The sequence below is a fragment of the Natator depressus genome, chromosome 9, assembly GCF_965152275.1.
Source record: "Natator depressus isolate rNatDep1 chromosome 9, rNatDep2.hap1, whole genome shotgun sequence".
In the NCBI taxonomy this organism is placed as follows: domain Eukaryota; kingdom Metazoa; phylum Chordata; order Testudines; family Cheloniidae; genus Natator; species Natator depressus.
This window is the reverse complement of record NC_134242.1, coordinates 57,849,551-57,865,732: the sequence shown is the minus strand read 5'-3', so window position 1 is coordinate 57,865,732 and position 16,182 is coordinate 57,849,551. Positions and strand designations below refer to the sequence as shown.

Genomic DNA, 16,182 nt, shown 5'->3' with positions numbered 1-16,182 from the left:
GGGAGTCCTCCAGCACCTATCCCCCTCCCCCCACCACATCCCACCATTGCATCCTGGGAAGTTTCAAGGAGGAGGTCAGGCTTGGCTGGGGGTTGTTCTTTCATCCCCGGTGCAGATGGAGAGTGAGGGTTCGAGGAATGTGTGGGGAGACTGGAGGAGGTTCAGTCCCCCTGAGTACTTAGAACTAAATCAAACAAAGCAGGGAAATGTCTCTCTCAGTTGAATCACTGTCTTTGTGAGATGAACCTGACCCTCGGAGTAAGGGGAGTGGCATTAATGGCAGCACAAATGCAGTCTGCAATAGCCCTCATCCTTAATAATGAGGTATTGTCCATGAAAACTATATGTCCCAGCATGCAGTGCTTCATCTTGATCCGCACAGTATTGCACAGTGAGAGCTGTAGGCTCCACTGTGGTATCAAAGGGCACTTGCGATGCAGTCAGCTCCATTGTTTGTGTTGCGGTAGCACCTAGAAGCCCCAGTTCTGAGTTGGAGCCCTGCTATGACAGGCACTCTGTGCTTTGCAGATTAGGATCAGCCATTATGGTCTAGGCAAGCTGTCACTGCGGCCCTCGACCGGACTGGGAAAAATTTAGGCATTCCTAGTGCAAGAAAAAATGAAACCCGGGTACAGTTCTGCAAGCTGGGGATTCTGAGATCAGACTCACTTTCATCCTGACAGCTCTAAGTCTTGCTCACACTCTGATTGTCAGTTTGAAACAGAACATTAAGCTGCTGTATGCAGCACTGGAAGAGCATTCTATATCCTGACATGTAAAGGGGCACTCATGGCTCAGTCCTGGAGCCTGGAAAGGGTTCCCTAGTGGTGAAGATATCTCTTTGGGACACGGTAATCTTTGCATCACTACTTAGATTACTAGATTGCAGGCCAGGTGGGACCGTCTGTTCTCGACTGACCTCTGCAGAGCATGGGCCAGAGAACCTGCTGATGTCATAATGCAAATGTCATCACGTCAGATTGCAGTGACTTTGTCCGGGAAGACAAAATGTTGCAAGAGATGTCCCGTGTCATGTTAGCGTGTCGCTCTTCAGTGAGGTACCTGCAGCAGGAGTTCTCAAGAGGGAAAGAATGTGAAAAGAGTGGTGTATGGCTCTTTAAAGTGCTCCCTCGAGTGCTGACATTCTCATCAATTAAGATCTTCTGTCAAACATCAGCATGAGCTGTAACCAGGCCAGCAAAATGCTATCGCCCTGCTGCTCCTGTTAAACCCATACACTGTGCACTACTTCTTGTATGCCAGTCATTTACACAGTAGTAATTAATCCTCACTAAATATGTATTTAATTATTTACTGCTATCTGACATAATTACTGTCCTGGTTAATTGAAGGCAAGAATTGCACAGGGTTGTTATTGCATCTGATTAAATACCAGTCAAATATCAGTGGGTGACAATAGCCATTCTGTACACTTCTGCAACCCCTTTAATCTGCTGAGTGCTTTGCAAACACTGATTAATGAAATCTCACAAACACTGCTGTGCAGTAGGTAAATACTGTTAGACTACACTCAGTGGATCTCAAACTGTGGGTCGGGATCCCTAAGTGGGTCACGACCCCATTTTAATGGGGTTGCCAGGACTGTCTTAGGCTTTCTGGGCCCCAGGGCTGAAGCCGAAGCCCGGAGCCAAGCTGAAGTCCAAAGCCCACTGCATGGGGCTGAAGCCCCTGGGCTCAGGCTTCAGTCCCCCTTCCTGGGTTCGTATTCTATTTTTTGTTGTTAGAAGGAGGTCGCGAGGCAATGAAGTTTGAGAACCCCTGGACTACGTTGTTCTTGGAGGGAAGTGCGGTCTAGTGGCCTGGGGACAAGTGTGGGTGCCGGGAACTCCTGATTTCCATGCCTTGTTCAGGATTTTACTCCTCTCTGTGGGCTGATTACATTTCACCACACCATGCCTCCATTTTCTGATCTGGAAATGGAGATGATAATCCCAGCACTTTGAAGCTGGGATCGTGGGCCAGTATTTGCTTAATGTTTCCTTATGGCACCCTCTACACGCTCCTACCCTGGTCTGTTGCATCCAGCGCTTGTCGCATGTCTTATACGTAGGCTCTCTGGGGCAGGGACTATTTCTTTGTGTTATTTTGTGTGTTTGTACATCAGCTAGTGCAGTGGAGCCGTAGGCATGACTGGGATACCAACATAAATAATATTCTCCCCATTTTAAAAGGCTGAATGCCCACCCAACATCCAGGATTCATCAGCACTGAGTAGGAGTGAGTGGCTTGCTCTGGAACAGGGTGATGTCTCTGGTAAAGGGCAAGCTCCCTGTCTTGGGAGAGGGCATATAGGCATGTCTACACTGCAATTAAACACCTGTGGCTGTCCCCTGAATCAGGCTCATGGGGCATGGGTTAATTGCGGTGGAGATGTTTGAGCCTGGGCTGCAGCCCAAGCTCTGAGACCCTTGTCCTTCTCAGGGTCCCATTGAGTGTTGTTGGAGCTAGATGCAGACTATTTGCATTTACCTCTTCCAGAACAACCCAGGAGCATGGGAGTCACATGCTGCACACTCAGCTGTTCCAGTCAGCGAAAGGGCTAGTGGGTGGAATAATGTCCATAGATATCCAGGAAGGGAGCATGAGAAAATTCCCTTTAGTTGCGTTTCCTTTAGTTGGGCTGAGCCGCGTGGTATGGCCTCTGTCTCAACTAATAGGAACTTGAATGGCCATACTGAACAGACCGGTCCATCTAGTCGGTTTCTTGTCTTTGAGAATGGCCAATCTAGATGCTTCAGAGAAACCTTCATAATTTACCTACTAGTGCATTACTGCGCTGTAGATGAAAATGCCTTTCTGACCCTACTAGATGATCAGCTGTACCGTGAAGCATCAAGATCAAAAGCCCCGGTAATTGTCCCCGGGAAATTGTAATCGCAGCTGCTGTTCCTGTTTATATAAGATGATAAAAAGAGTCTGTAGACCTTTAATCAGATGATTGCCTCAGCAATATCCTGCAGCAGTAAGTTCCACAGATTAATTACATGTCTAATTGAAGATCTGATTCTAATCAGAGACAAATAATGCTGAACTAAACCGCCCGGTCCTCCAGCTGCTGGGACAAGATAGATCATGCTCCACATCAGTGAATTCCTTTTCTGAACTAAATGTACCTCAGCAAATTAATTTCAAAGGCCGTTGGAGCCTCCTAATTGACAATGGAGCCAGGAGTTCTTATCTATAAAGGGTCCTTGGAGAAACTTGAAGCTTTTGATGAGAAGTGTTACCTCAGAAAAAATGAGAGGTTTGGGGTGCAGGAGGGTGCTCCAGGCTGGGATCAAGGGGTTTGGAGAATGGGAGGGGGATCAGGGCTGGGGCACGGGGTTGGGGTGTGGGGAGAGGCTCAGGGATGCAGGCTCCGAGCAGTGCTTACCTCAAGTGGCTCCTGGAAGCTATGGCATGTCCCTCTCCAGCTCCTACGCTGAGGCGCGGCCAGGCATTTCTGCACGCTGCCCCATCCGCAGGCATCCCTCTCCAGCTTCCATTGGAGCGCCGGAGGGGGTCACTGGAGTACATAGGAGCCGGAGCAGGGCCATGCCGCAGCTTCCAGGAGCTGCGTGGTGCAGCCTGCAACCCAGTACGCTGACTGGAGCACCAAAGCGGCCCTGACCCTGCGCCCTGGCTGAAGCGGGGCCGAGCTGCGTGGTGTGGCCCACCGCCCTGGCTGGAGTGCTGGAGCTGGGCTGAGCTGCGTGGTATGGCCCACGACCCTGCTCCCCAGCTGAAGCTCGAGGGCTGGCTTAAAATGGCTCGCAGGCCATAGTTTGCCCACCCCTGTGCTAGCTCCTGAAGAGAGAGAGAGTGCCTTGGCTTCTAATCAGGCCCTTGCTAGGAAGGGGTAGTGTTGGCCTTTCTTGCCAGGTCCCTCCACTCAGCCTGGCCATGGAGAATGAGGAGGGGCAACATGGCCAGGTGCCAGGCAAACAGCAGCAGCATTCAAAGGGCAGCTAGGAGAAGCTGCCTGAGCTATGCCCAGGCTCCCACAGTATCAGGTGTTCTAAGAACATCGTACTGGAGGAGGGTTTCGTTTCATCCAAACAGTTTGAGGATCTTCGGGGCTGCGTCTCTGCTGAGAGCACAGACAGTGGCCTTGTGGAGCTCTGCACCTGGGGCTCAACACCCTCATCATGCCTGCCTCACAGCTGCTGCTGGGAGTCGGCTTCTTCTCCAGCAGCTGCATTGCTCAGCATCCCTTGTCTGCTCAGCACGGGTCAGGTTTCCAAAGCTCTTAGCCCTCACGCAGGAGCCTAAGGGCAGGTCCACACTGCGAACTTGCATCGGTGCAGCTGCGCTACTGTAACGCTTCTGTTGAAGATGCTCTAAGCCAATGGGAGATGATAACTCCGTCTCTGCGAGAGGCTGTAGCTATGTCATCGGGAGACGGGGGATATAACTTTTTAGTTATACCAAAGTGGGTGTGTAGCAGAGACCTGGCCTTAGTGACATGGCCAGAATTACCCCAGGCAGGCTCTCAAGGTGAACTGGTGCTGGATGCTGAGATCTTTCGAACATCTGGCCACATCATTCTGATGCCTTTGTGGGCTCTGAGCCAGTCAGTTCCTGACTCCAACCTACTCAACGTGGTGTTCAGCATTGGAAGGCTCTTCAGTGGGGAGCCCGTCTCGTCTGCCCATGTGACTCTCAGGCCTGCCCTGCCCCCAGCCTCCCCTCCCCAGCCCCTCACGAGATTGGCATAAAAACCAGGAGATTTACAACAGTGAAGTTTTGGGTTCTCTTCACTTGGCCTCTGGTGTTGGAAGGTTTGGGGATCACGTTCCCAGGAGAACATGCAACTTGACTTTTCTTTGTAAATGGAAGCTGAGATTCGTCAGGAAGAACCTGGTTCAGCAGCTGGGCCTGAAGGAAAACACTAAATAGCGTGAGATTCGCAGTGACCTCACCAGAGCTGGCAATGGGGAATTGAACTGTCTGAATGTTTCCCTCACTCATCACTGCACCCCACAGAGCAGGTGATTGCACCAGTGAAAAGGGAGGCAGATGCCGCTGTTAAGATGAGACAAGATTGCTGCTTCTTTCTACCCCATGCACCCCTTCCTTCTGGTCCTGGAGGCCAGATTTAATTCTCTGCTAGCGCTTCTGTCTGAGTGAATCATATTCCGCTGCAAGGAGCGGGGAGGGCAGGGCAGAGCCATTATTTTAATAGGCCATCAGACTGGAGCAGATAAGTGGAAGGCTGATAAGCCCAGAGAGGCGTGGGCTATTGATTAGTCCACTATTGCTCGTACCTTTCAAGGTGCAAATGAAGGAACAAGCAATGCCAGCCAGTCTAGATGCTTCAGCAAAGGGGAGATGTTAGCATTGCTCTGATTAGTGCAGCTGCTTCACTAGAAAGAAGGAACCTGTTTGTATCAGGAGGCAAAAAACAGAGGTACAACGTTAATAACTGCCTGGCACACCAGGAAATAAGAGCAAAGAAAGCAAGAGTCTTTGGAAAGTTCTCATCGTGAGGGCTCTTTGTTTAAAGGGGCAGTATGCCCAGTCACTTGCAGTGGTTAGTTTTGTTGTTTGTCACCTTGCAGCCTCTTAGAAGCTCAAAAGTGACGTTTCCCATCCCTCCACTTCTGCTCTTACCTGTTTTCAGAGATAATTTCCCCCTTCTATTCCTTAAAAGCAAGATGCAGGGATAAAATGGCTAATGACCCCTGGCTAATAAAGGCTCATAACAGAAAGAAATGCAAAGTGTGTGTGTTTCCTCTTCCTTCCTCCCCCTCAAAAAAATCTCAGATACTTCCCGGTTAAATGAAAACATCCCAGAGGCAGTGTTTCCCACTCTTTAAATGTTTGATGCTTTTTCCTAAAGCCCCTGGTCCTGGAATCCTGTGAGGGATTTTTTTCAACTGAAAGTTTCTGGCCCTCCTGGTTACAGAGAAAAGCTTGAAAACATGATCCAAGTGCTCCTTAAAGTCTCAAAAAGCAAATAAAAAGAACACAATGTATATTATTTTACAAATCTCATGATTTTATGGCAATCTCTTGATTTTGGGGCCTAACTTCATTGTTTTGGAGCCTTTGCTGAGCCTGTTGGCAATACATGCAGCTGCATGGCTCTCCTCGTACCTGTGTTCTCACACTATGCTGTATCCTGAGATGTCTTTAACCTGAAGGATTGCACAGAGCAGAAAACAATAATAATAATAATAAAACCATATTGAATCTTATTTATGTGGTGAATACCCTCATGCATAACCTGATTAATTGGAGCATTCAGCATCTAAACCAGGGCTTCACTGAGAGGCTTTGCAGCTTCCCTGTTGGAGAACATGATACAAATTGTTTGCTTATTTTATATTCCTGTTGTCATATGCATGGTCCATATGGGCAGCACAGCTCTGGGGATATTTTTGAGTGTTATCTTGTGCTCCCTCTACTGGCAACTCTGTTCAGTAGTGGAATAAGAGCATTTGCAGAGTCCCCTTGAAACAGGAGCTATTTGGGTATCAATTCCTTTTTAGCGAACCAGCAGTGTGAATTTTCTGCAGTGTTTCGAATCCTGGGGAGGTTTGCCCCGCTTTCCCCACCTGGCAGCACATTTTAGTACTGCCCCTTCACAAGCGGTCCTCTTAAGACAGATTTAAACTCCAAGTTTCCTTGTTTATGTTTTGGAAAGGGTAGCAGGGCTGGTGCCTGCCCGAGAAAGAACAAAGGTAAGGTGTTATAGCAAACTTGGGGACAGCTGAGAGGCAAAGCACAACTGCAGAGTTATCTGGAAAAACCTGATCCTCACTCCACCTCTTTGCAAACCCCGTGTGTCGGGCTAAGTCCACAGCCCCAACCTGGGCATCTACTGTGCCTAGAGCTGATGAAGGGGTTCTGGTTTTCTTGAGGCATTGCCGTGAAATCTAGGCACCAGAGGGTGAATCATAGGCAGCTCTTTGCATTCAACATTATGGTCCTATGTTTGTCATGTGGAACACTTTAATTTAAGAGCATCCTGCATTTGCCATGCAGAGGGCCAACTTCCTGGGAGCCTGTGGGCTGGATTTTATCTGGATAAAAGTTTACATAAATGTTTCACTAAAAAGAAAAATTTACCTGACCCTAATGAATGCTGGGATTTGACTATTTCTTGACAGGCAGGTAGCGATCGCCTGTTTGCTTCATTCTGCAATAATGAAAACCGGCAGTTGATGGGTTTTGTCCTCACCCAAAGTCATGGGGGGAGGGGAGGAACTGCAAATGGTTTTATAGAATAGGAAGATTAAGTGACCTCCAAACCAGAGCACCACAGGCTGTGACCCTATGCAAAGGACATGTGCCTGGCCTCATTTAGCGCTCGCTCCATCTATGATGGAGGCCTCCCTCACAACCCCTCCTGTGATCCTCCTCCCACCTGTCTGGGGGCTTCTTTGCTGTCTGTTATACCCCCTGTGTGGACTGGGACAAGGAGGTGCAGCTGAACTTTGGTTTTGCAGGTGGGCAATATTAAGAAATGCAGAGTTAGAGCAGCTAGTCCGTCTTTGCTGTGGGCCATCAGCCCTGGTGTCAGATGGGATCCTGGATGCTGTCAGGAATGGTGCTCTGCCTGGGGGGCTGGGTGCCATTGGTGTGTCTGGCGCTGGGACCCTGGAACAGCAGGACACAGTGCTGTTCCAAAGACTAAGGCCCATGATGCCATGTCAGTCATTTGGTGCTGGTGCCACATCCATTGGGTGTACCTGAAGAATCTGTGTTGTGCAGTATCAGCCTGGTGTAGTTACAGGTGTGTACTGTGCCATGTTGATCCTGTGTACTTATGAAATCTGCATGAAACGAATTTGATTGTATCCAGGAAAAAAAAGGCAGTATTGGTATTTTTGGTTTTGTTTTGGTGGTGGTGAGGAGTTGGAGGAGGGGAGGGTCAATTTTCCCCGACTTGTTGAATTTGTGTGTCATTCTGAGCTATTCACCTGACCATAATATGAAGATGTTTGATACTCTGGACGTTTGGCTCTCACTGCAATGTATGAGTGGAAATGGAAAGCATTCTAAAAAGCTACACGAGGTGCGAAGAAAGGGTAAAGGTCCGAGCTCTGCCTGTTAGCAAGCTATCCAATTGTCCGGAGTCGTTGGTGACTGGGGAGTGGAAACAAGCCCGTGAATGTACTGAAGGAGTAAAAATCAATCATTCTTCAATCTAGATCAAATAGAAACACTGTCAAGAGTCGTTAAGCAGCGAGATAGAAAGGGGTTCATGTGCATGATACAGAAAATTGGCTCCTTCAGCTTCTTGGAGATCAATGGTATCACGGAATGAAATTGCCTATTGAGGCATTGGAGAAGAACGCTGATGATCCTGTAAGTCCGTGCTACTCAAAGTGGTGGTCTGCGGACCGGTGCCGGTCCGCGAGCCATTGGCTGCTGGTCTGCGCACACATTGGAAAAAAAAATTGCTGGTCCCCCACATCAGATAGCTTGAGAAGCACTGTTGTAAGTGACACATTTTCATTGCCGTTGTCCTCATCGAAATGTAGCCACAATGATAAACTGGAATCCCTGTGCTAGGCCTTCAACAGCATCTTCATTCAGGAACTGGCTCTCTTGCCCTTGTGACGTAACAGGTTCAACCTAAACTCATGTCAGCAGGTTAAGAGCATCCACACATAGAGTCACATCAATTTAGCTGGTTTCAGAGTAGCAGCCGTGTTAATCTGTATTCGCAAAAAGAAAAGGAGGACTTGTGGCACCTTAGAGACTAACCAATTTATTTGAGCATAAGCTTTCATGAGCTACAGCTCACTTCATCGGATGCAATTTAGCTAAATCAGTTCAACCTCCCTTTAGTGAAACTGTGTAAGTCTGTACACAGGCAAGCCCACAGGCTTTGATACCCAAACCAGGGCCCAGATCACTTGGGCAGGGCAGTAACTGTGCCATGCAGCCAGAGGAAGGGGTCTCCAGAGCATACGCAGAGTGTTATTGCCTAGTCATTGCTCCATGGTGGCAGGCAGCAATCTTTGCTTGGCCGCCATGCTCCACCCACTTCTAAATCCATCTGCACAGAAGGGAGAATGGCAGCAGCCCAGCAGAAGCAGGGTCCAGTGCCGTGGATAGCTTATACAAGGGAATCAACGTCTCCTTGTGTTCCTCTTGCTCCCCGACATGGCATGGTGCACCACTGAGCCCTTGTTGAGTGGTGATTGTACTACTAAAAAGATCAAGACAAAAACCTGAGACTAAAGTTGTGACCTTCTTTTGCATTAATGCCCCCTTCAGTGTCACACAAAATGAGCAATGTAATGAAGTGTTTGAAGCATTTTGCTCTAAATAAACTCCTCCAGACCAGACAGATTTAAACTTCCAGACTCAGATGCTGCAAATGAAGAAAAAAAGGGGAAAAACTGAAGGAAGCACTAAGAGGATCAGCATGTTCATGCAAGATGACTGATCAGACATGAGAAATGACCTGATAATAGTATCCATTCAGGGGAAAATGCATTGCTGCTAAATGCTGATTGTACAGCTGCAAATAAACCTGCCCTACATTGTGTCTAGGTTACTGAAGAGAGCACCCCAAAATGCAGAGTATAGTATGAGAGGATCTCTGCCATTTTGCTCAGAGAAAATAAAATGAAAGAGCTGAGAGACCTTCACAGAAGCAATCAACTCCAGCATTTGCTTTCTGTGCAGTGAGCACACTGTTGAAACCTTCTTGAAGAAAGAAGTAGCACCTTACATAGCACATGGGGGAAGTTCAAAATGTTTTCCACCCTGCCGTCAGCCTCCTGGTTGATTGACTGATACCATAGGATTGATAGCCTGGCTTCCCTAAGACACTCAGTGGATTGAGTCTCTGCATTTTCATCCAAGTGCCATAAGGATGCTGCTGTTTGCGCTGAGCAGGAGGCCTTTGTTTGAAACACACAGACATTTCACACAACAAGGGACTGTACAGAAATTCTAAACTTTTACAAAAGCAATTTCAGGAGTTTGCAGGGGGCTTGGCTGATCACAGGCTGCTAGTACAGCTGCAGTCTCAGTGGAAATCTGATTTGATGTAGTTAACAACAAAGAACTGGAACTATGCAACAGCAAATAAAATAAATGATTCACCAAAGGAATGGAACTTTTCCATTACTGAGCCAACATGATTGATCTCAAATACAGAAGTCATGGGCTGAGCTCCATACAAGAAGAGGCAGGTGTGATGTAATTCTGAGTTCCTTCCTTCTCTTCTAGGTTGGTACAATAAAAGCTATTACTCTCCCCCTCCCTCTCTGATAGCCTGGGACCAGCACAGCTCCAACAGCACTACAAACAACAATGGAAGATCTCGGGATCTAGGGCAGATACAAAGTGGGTAGGTCTGACTAGTTAATAGATTGGAGGCTTGATTCTTGTGTTTTACTGTCAGACCAGCCCCCTCTGCATTGTGGACATTGGTTTCCTTTTTGTCTCTGAGGAGTAAATGGGCTTATGAAGTGACTTGCAGCAAGTAGGTGCCTTCATTTCACAAAGCCTTTGTGCTTTCAGAGGGAAAAAGGTGGTTTTCTTTGGGCTGCAGAAAATGGCAGCAAGCCTAGTATTCTCCCATGGTGGGTCTCTAGCTCTGGTATTATCTGGCCCCCCTTACCAGTGCCTCTCCATCTCCATTGTGTTATCCTCATACCCTGGGGGAGGCAGAGCAGGGCCACTCTCCCCACTGCACAGCTGGAACTAGGCCCAGAGAGACCTGTGCACGGTCACAGGTCACACACGGAGGCTGTGGCAGAGCAGGGAATTTAATCCAAGTCTCCTGGGTCCCAGGCTAGTGCCCTAAGCACTGGGCCATCCTGCCTCTCTAAGGGGCTCTGTGGGTCTGTTCTGTATGTAGGGTTGCCAACTTTCTAATAGCACAAAACCGAACACCTCTTCCCCCCACACCATCCCACCCCTTCGCCGAGGCCCTGCCCCCGCTCGCTCCACCCCCCTCCCTCTGTCTCTTGCTCTTTCCCACTCTCACCGGGCTGGGGCAGGAGCTTGGGGTGGAGGAGGGGGGATGAGGACTCTGGCTGGGGATGTGGGCTTGGGTGTGGGGCAAGGATGAGGGGTTAGTGGTGTGGGAGGGGGGCTCAGGGCTGGGGCAGGGGATTGGGGTGCAGGGTGCGAGGTCTGGGAGGGAGTTTGGGTGTGGGAGGGGACTCCAGGCTGGAGCAGGGGGTAGGCGTGTAGGAGGGGGCTCAGGATCAGGGCATGGGGCTGGGGTGGGAGGGGTGCGAGGTCCCCGCGGCACTTATGAGGCTCCCAGGAAGCAACTGCCAGGTCCCTGCAGCCCCTAGGCACATGAGCGGCCAGGAGGGCTCTGCAGTGCTGCCCTAGTGCCCGCAGGCTCCACCCCCGCAGCTCCCATTGGTTGTGGTTCCCAGCCAATGGGAGCTGCAGAGCCGGCACTCGGGGTGGGGGCAGTGTGCGGAGTCTCCCTGGTTGCCCATGTGCCTTGGAGTTGCAAGGACCTGTCAGCTGCTTCCAGGAGCCGCGTGACGCTAGGGCAGACAGGCAGCCATGGGCCCCCACTACGCTGCCAACCAGACTTTTAACGGCTCAGTTGGCAGTGCTGACCGGAGCCCCCAAGGCCCCTTTTCAACCGGGCATTCCGGTCGAAAACTGGACTCCTGGCAACCCTATCTGTATCACAGTCTGCACTGCTCCACACTAGTCTCGTGTCATTATGGGGCTTGGATTCTACCTGTTCCAATCCAGATGTGTGTTGGACTCCGTTAGCCTTGTGTAAGTACAGAGGTCCCGATTCAGGAAAGCCCTTAAGCACATGCTTGAGTCCATTCATTTCCAGGAAAGCATTTAAGTGTGGGCTTAGCACGGGCTTTCCTGACTCAGGACCAGACCCAGGACCATACCAGCAAAGAGGGCTAACAGAGTATGTAGAATGTTGGCCCAGTTTGCCTCTGGGCTTTGCATGCTGCCAGGCCAAGCATGGAGCAGAACAAAGAAGGTCCTGATTGTCTCTTTTTTGACACCCGTGTCATCCCATTGTCTTCCCAGCTTTATTCCTGCTTTACCCTGGAGGGAGGAAGATGGGAACTGGGCTCAATGGGTTTAGTCATGCAAATCTAACAGACAGACTGAAAGCTCAGGGAGTGTGTGAAAGAAATGAGTCCCTCCCTGGGGAAATGGAAAACCTTAACATTGGTCTTATTCTCAGGGGAGGTGATCTTTAATGCTGAGATAATTACCCATTGGAACAATTTACTGAGGGTCATGGGGGATTCGCTCTGGCTGACAAGTTTTCAATCCTGACTGGAAATTGGTCTAAAAGCTCTGCTCCAGGAATCATTGTGGGGCAGTTCTCTGGCCTGTGTGGTACAGGGGGGGGTCCAACTGGATGATCACAATGGGCCCTTCTGGCCTTGGAATCTGTAAATCAGTGATTGACAAGTGGGTCTGCAAAGTGGGTCTCAGCCACAGAGTGCCTGGGGTGTCTCTGCTTTTGTCTGCATGGTTGTTTATCCTGGCATGAATGGCACAGTTAACTAACTGAATCCTTAATGTCCCAATGCATTTAAAAACACACATAATTCAAGCATCCTCTGTATGTGGGACCACCTGCCCTGCCACCCGGCCTCTCCCTGCTATATCCAAAGTGCATTTTCTGTTACTGAAAGTGGTTTGCATCAAAGATGGAGGGTTGAAAAATCTTCCTGTGTGGTCCTCCACTTTGCCAGACCCATACTCCCTGCACTGGCCTCCTCCATGCCAAAACCAAGGGGCCACACAGATACATTCTCTGTCTCAGGAAGGTGCCCCCTTCCTGAGCCCATGCACTTGGCTCGGGTTGGGTTTGAAGGTGTCTGAAATGTGCTGTCTCTTTAAGATCCCAGGTCATTAAATGGGCCAGATCCTCAGCTGGTGGAAATGGGTGTAAACCCAGTGATCTTGATTGTGCTACACTGAGTTATGCCATGCTCCGTATGTGGGCATGAACTGACAGATCACTGCCCTCTTTAGTATGTTACCCCTTCTCCCTGCTATACCCTGTGCTTTCATGGCTGCATCTCATGGGTTTGCTGGCTCGTGCCAGGCTCTGCCTTGGAACAGTCTGTACATGGCCCAGGCCTGGCATGCAAGGGGTTAAGGCCTTGGGTTCCGTTGGCCAGCTGTGGGTTGGGGTGCGAAGACTCATTGGGTTCCTGTGACTCTCTTTGCAGAAGAGCGTGAAGGAGGGGCTGTTACTGAAGCAGACGAGCTCCTTCCAGAGGTGGAAGAGGCGATACTTTAAGCTGCGGGGCCGGACACTGTATTATGCCAAGGACTCCAAGGTAGGATAAACACAGCAGCCCCTGGGCATTGGGGAAGCTCTGGGAGGAGGTTTCCTTAGGCCCCAGGGCATCGCCAGTGTGATGGCTGCCATGGCTCATGACCCGGGAATTCAGCAGAAGACTTGTGGAGCTCTAAGCATGAGCTGCTACAGCTTGAGCTAAAGCTGTCTAGCCAGTGCAGTAGCAGATTTGCCCTCAACGGATGGGGATGGGGCACAGAGGGGCCTGTCACACATTCGGTCTCTCATCCGCCCACAGGCTGCTGGGGCTTGGCCTTCCCCTTTGCCTTCCCTTTGTCCCCACGGCATTGGACCTGGGTCTACCCCATTTATCTGGGATGTCCAGCAGCCTAACCTGGGGGATCTCCTCTCCCCCAGCCTTGGGAGCTAGTGCTACCCTGACTATCCAATCAGGGCAACCCTGTCTGAGCTAATAAACCACTGACCTCAGGTATTTCCCTCCCCCGGCATGCGCGCACACACACGCTTGCAGATATACGCACCTGAGTGAGCCAGCTCCTGAAACGGACAGCTGGCTCGTTAATTGGTTCACTCTGTCTTCAGACCCCAGCACTCTGGGTTATTACTACACATTGCCAGAATGCAGTCCCCATTGGCAGAGCCCCGCAAGGCAGCCAGCCCCTGCCAGGAACGCTGGGTCCCATCTCAGGAACAGGCAATCACTCGCCAACCCATTGGAGAGGAGCGTGCAGTGCACCAAGCAAGCAGTGATTTCCTGACCTTTCTAGTGCCCAGGAGGGGTCTCCCCTGGACAGAGAAGATGGCTCCGAAAGACAGAGGATTCAGAGAGGGGAAGGAGCATTCCCTGTAGTGTGTCCTCCAGGACTTTGCTCAGTCTTGCTTGTAAGGAGGGGGAGTTTCACAAGCCCTAACTCTGACCCCAGTTGAGTCAATGAGAGCAGAGTTAGGCTGATGGGAAGGCCCAGTTCCTCATGGATTTCCATAGGACTTAGGCACTTCAATACCTTTGAGGATCTGGGTATTTGAGAAGCCCACCCTAAATATCTTCAGCAAGAGGCCTCCCAGCATGTCCTCTGCGAGTCTGGATGGTGACCGACTTGGCCCTTTCTCTCTGCTAGGGAATGTTACTGATGCCCAGATTGTCCTGCTGTAAATCATAGTGCTGGGAGGGACCTCGAGAGAGCATCAGGTGCAGCGCCCTGTGCTGAGGCAGCACCCAGTAATCTAGACCAGCCCTGACAGGTGTTTGTCCAACCTGGTCTTAAAAACCTCCAATGATGGGGACCACAACTTCCCTTGGATACCTGTTCCAGATCTTAAATGTCTTTGGAGTTAGAAATCTTTTCCTAATATCTAATCTAAATCTCCCTTGCTGCAGATTAAATTGATTACTTCTTGTCCTACCTTCAGTGAATGTGGAGAATAATGGATCACCATCCTCTTTAGAACAGCCCTGAATGTATTTGAACACTGGGATCAGTCCCCACTTCAGTCTTCTGTTCTCAAGACTGAACATGCCCAGGCTTTCCTCAGAGGGCAGGTTTTGAAAACTTTTATCATTTTTGTTGCTCCCCTCTCTGATTTGTCCACATCTTTCTTAAAGTGTGGCACCCAGAACTGGATGCAGTTCTCCAGCTGAGGCCTCTCCAGTGCCGAGTAGAATGAATCATAGAATATCAGGGTTGGAAGGGACCTGAGGAGGTCATCTAGTCCAACCCCCTGCTCAAAGCAGGACCAATCCCCAATTTTTGCCCCAGATCCCTAAATGGCCCCCTCAAGGATTGAACTCACAACCCTGGGTTTAGCAGGCCAGTGCTCAAACCACTGAGCTATCCCTCACCCCCACAGGAGTGGGACAGTTCCCTCCCGTGTCCTTCAGACAACACTCCTGTTAATACACCCCAGAATGATATTAGCCTTTTTCTGCAACTGCACCACATTGTTGACTCATATTCAATTTGTGATCCATTCTAATCCCCAGATTCTTTTCACCAGTATTGCCACCTAGATAGTGTTCCCCATTTGTAGTTGTGCATTTTATTTTTATTCTTTCATATGTGTAGTACTTTGCACTTGTCTTTATTCAATTTCATCCTGATGATTTCAGACCAATTCTCCCATTTGCCAAGGTAGTTCTGATTCTAATCCTGTTCTCGAAGGTGCTTGCAACCCCTCCCATTTTGGTGTCATCTGCAAATCTTATAAGCATACCCTCTGCTCTGTTATCCAACATATTAGTGAAAATATTGAATAGTACCAGACCCAGTACAGACCCTTATGGAACCCCACTAGATACACCCTCCCAGTGTGACAGCGAACCGCTGATAACTGCCATTTAAGTATGGTCTCTCAACCAGTCTTGCTCCCACCTTTTTGTAATTTCAGCTAAATCACATTTCCCTCGTTTGCTAATGAGAATATTGTGGGACTGTGTCAAAAGCCTTACTGAAAACAAGAAAGAAAATTAGGTTGGTTTGGCATGATTTGTTCTTGACAAATCCATGGTGGCTATTCCTTATAACCCTATTATCCTCCTGGTGCTTACAAACTGATTGTTTAATCATTTGTTCCAGTATCTTTCCTGCTATCAAAGTTAGGCTGACTGGTCTATAATTCCCTGGGTCCTCTTTGTTCCTCTTTTTAAAGACAGGTTCTATATTTGCTCTTCTCCAGTCCTTTGAGACCTCACCTGTCCTCCAGGAGTTTTCAAAGATAATTGCTAATGGTTCTGAAATTGCCTCAGCTAATTCCTTAAGCACCCTAGGATGAATTTAATCAGGCCCTGCTTATTTGAATACATCTAACTTAGCTAAATTTTCTGTAACATATTTTGGCTTGCGTTTCTTCTCCCTTGCTAATATTAATTGTGTTAAGTCTCTGGTCACAATCAACCTTTTTTAGTGATGACTGAAGCAAAATAGGCATTAAAC

General features: G+C 49.2%; 1 protein-coding gene across 3 annotated transcripts in view; it reads left to right on the top strand.

The window, feature by feature from the left end:
- Positions 1–16,182, top strand: part of DGKK (diacylglycerol kinase kappa) — a 149,804-nt gene that overhangs the window by 71,147 nt on the left and 62,475 nt on the right. For all 3 annotated transcript variants that reach the window (XM_074964311.1, XM_074964312.1, XM_074964310.1), the window contains exon 3: positions 13,161–13,271. In XM_074964311.1, the coding sequence (XP_074820412.1) occupies positions 13,161–13,271 (111 nt within the window). The remainder of the gene's footprint in view (positions 1–13,160; positions 13,272–16,182) is intronic.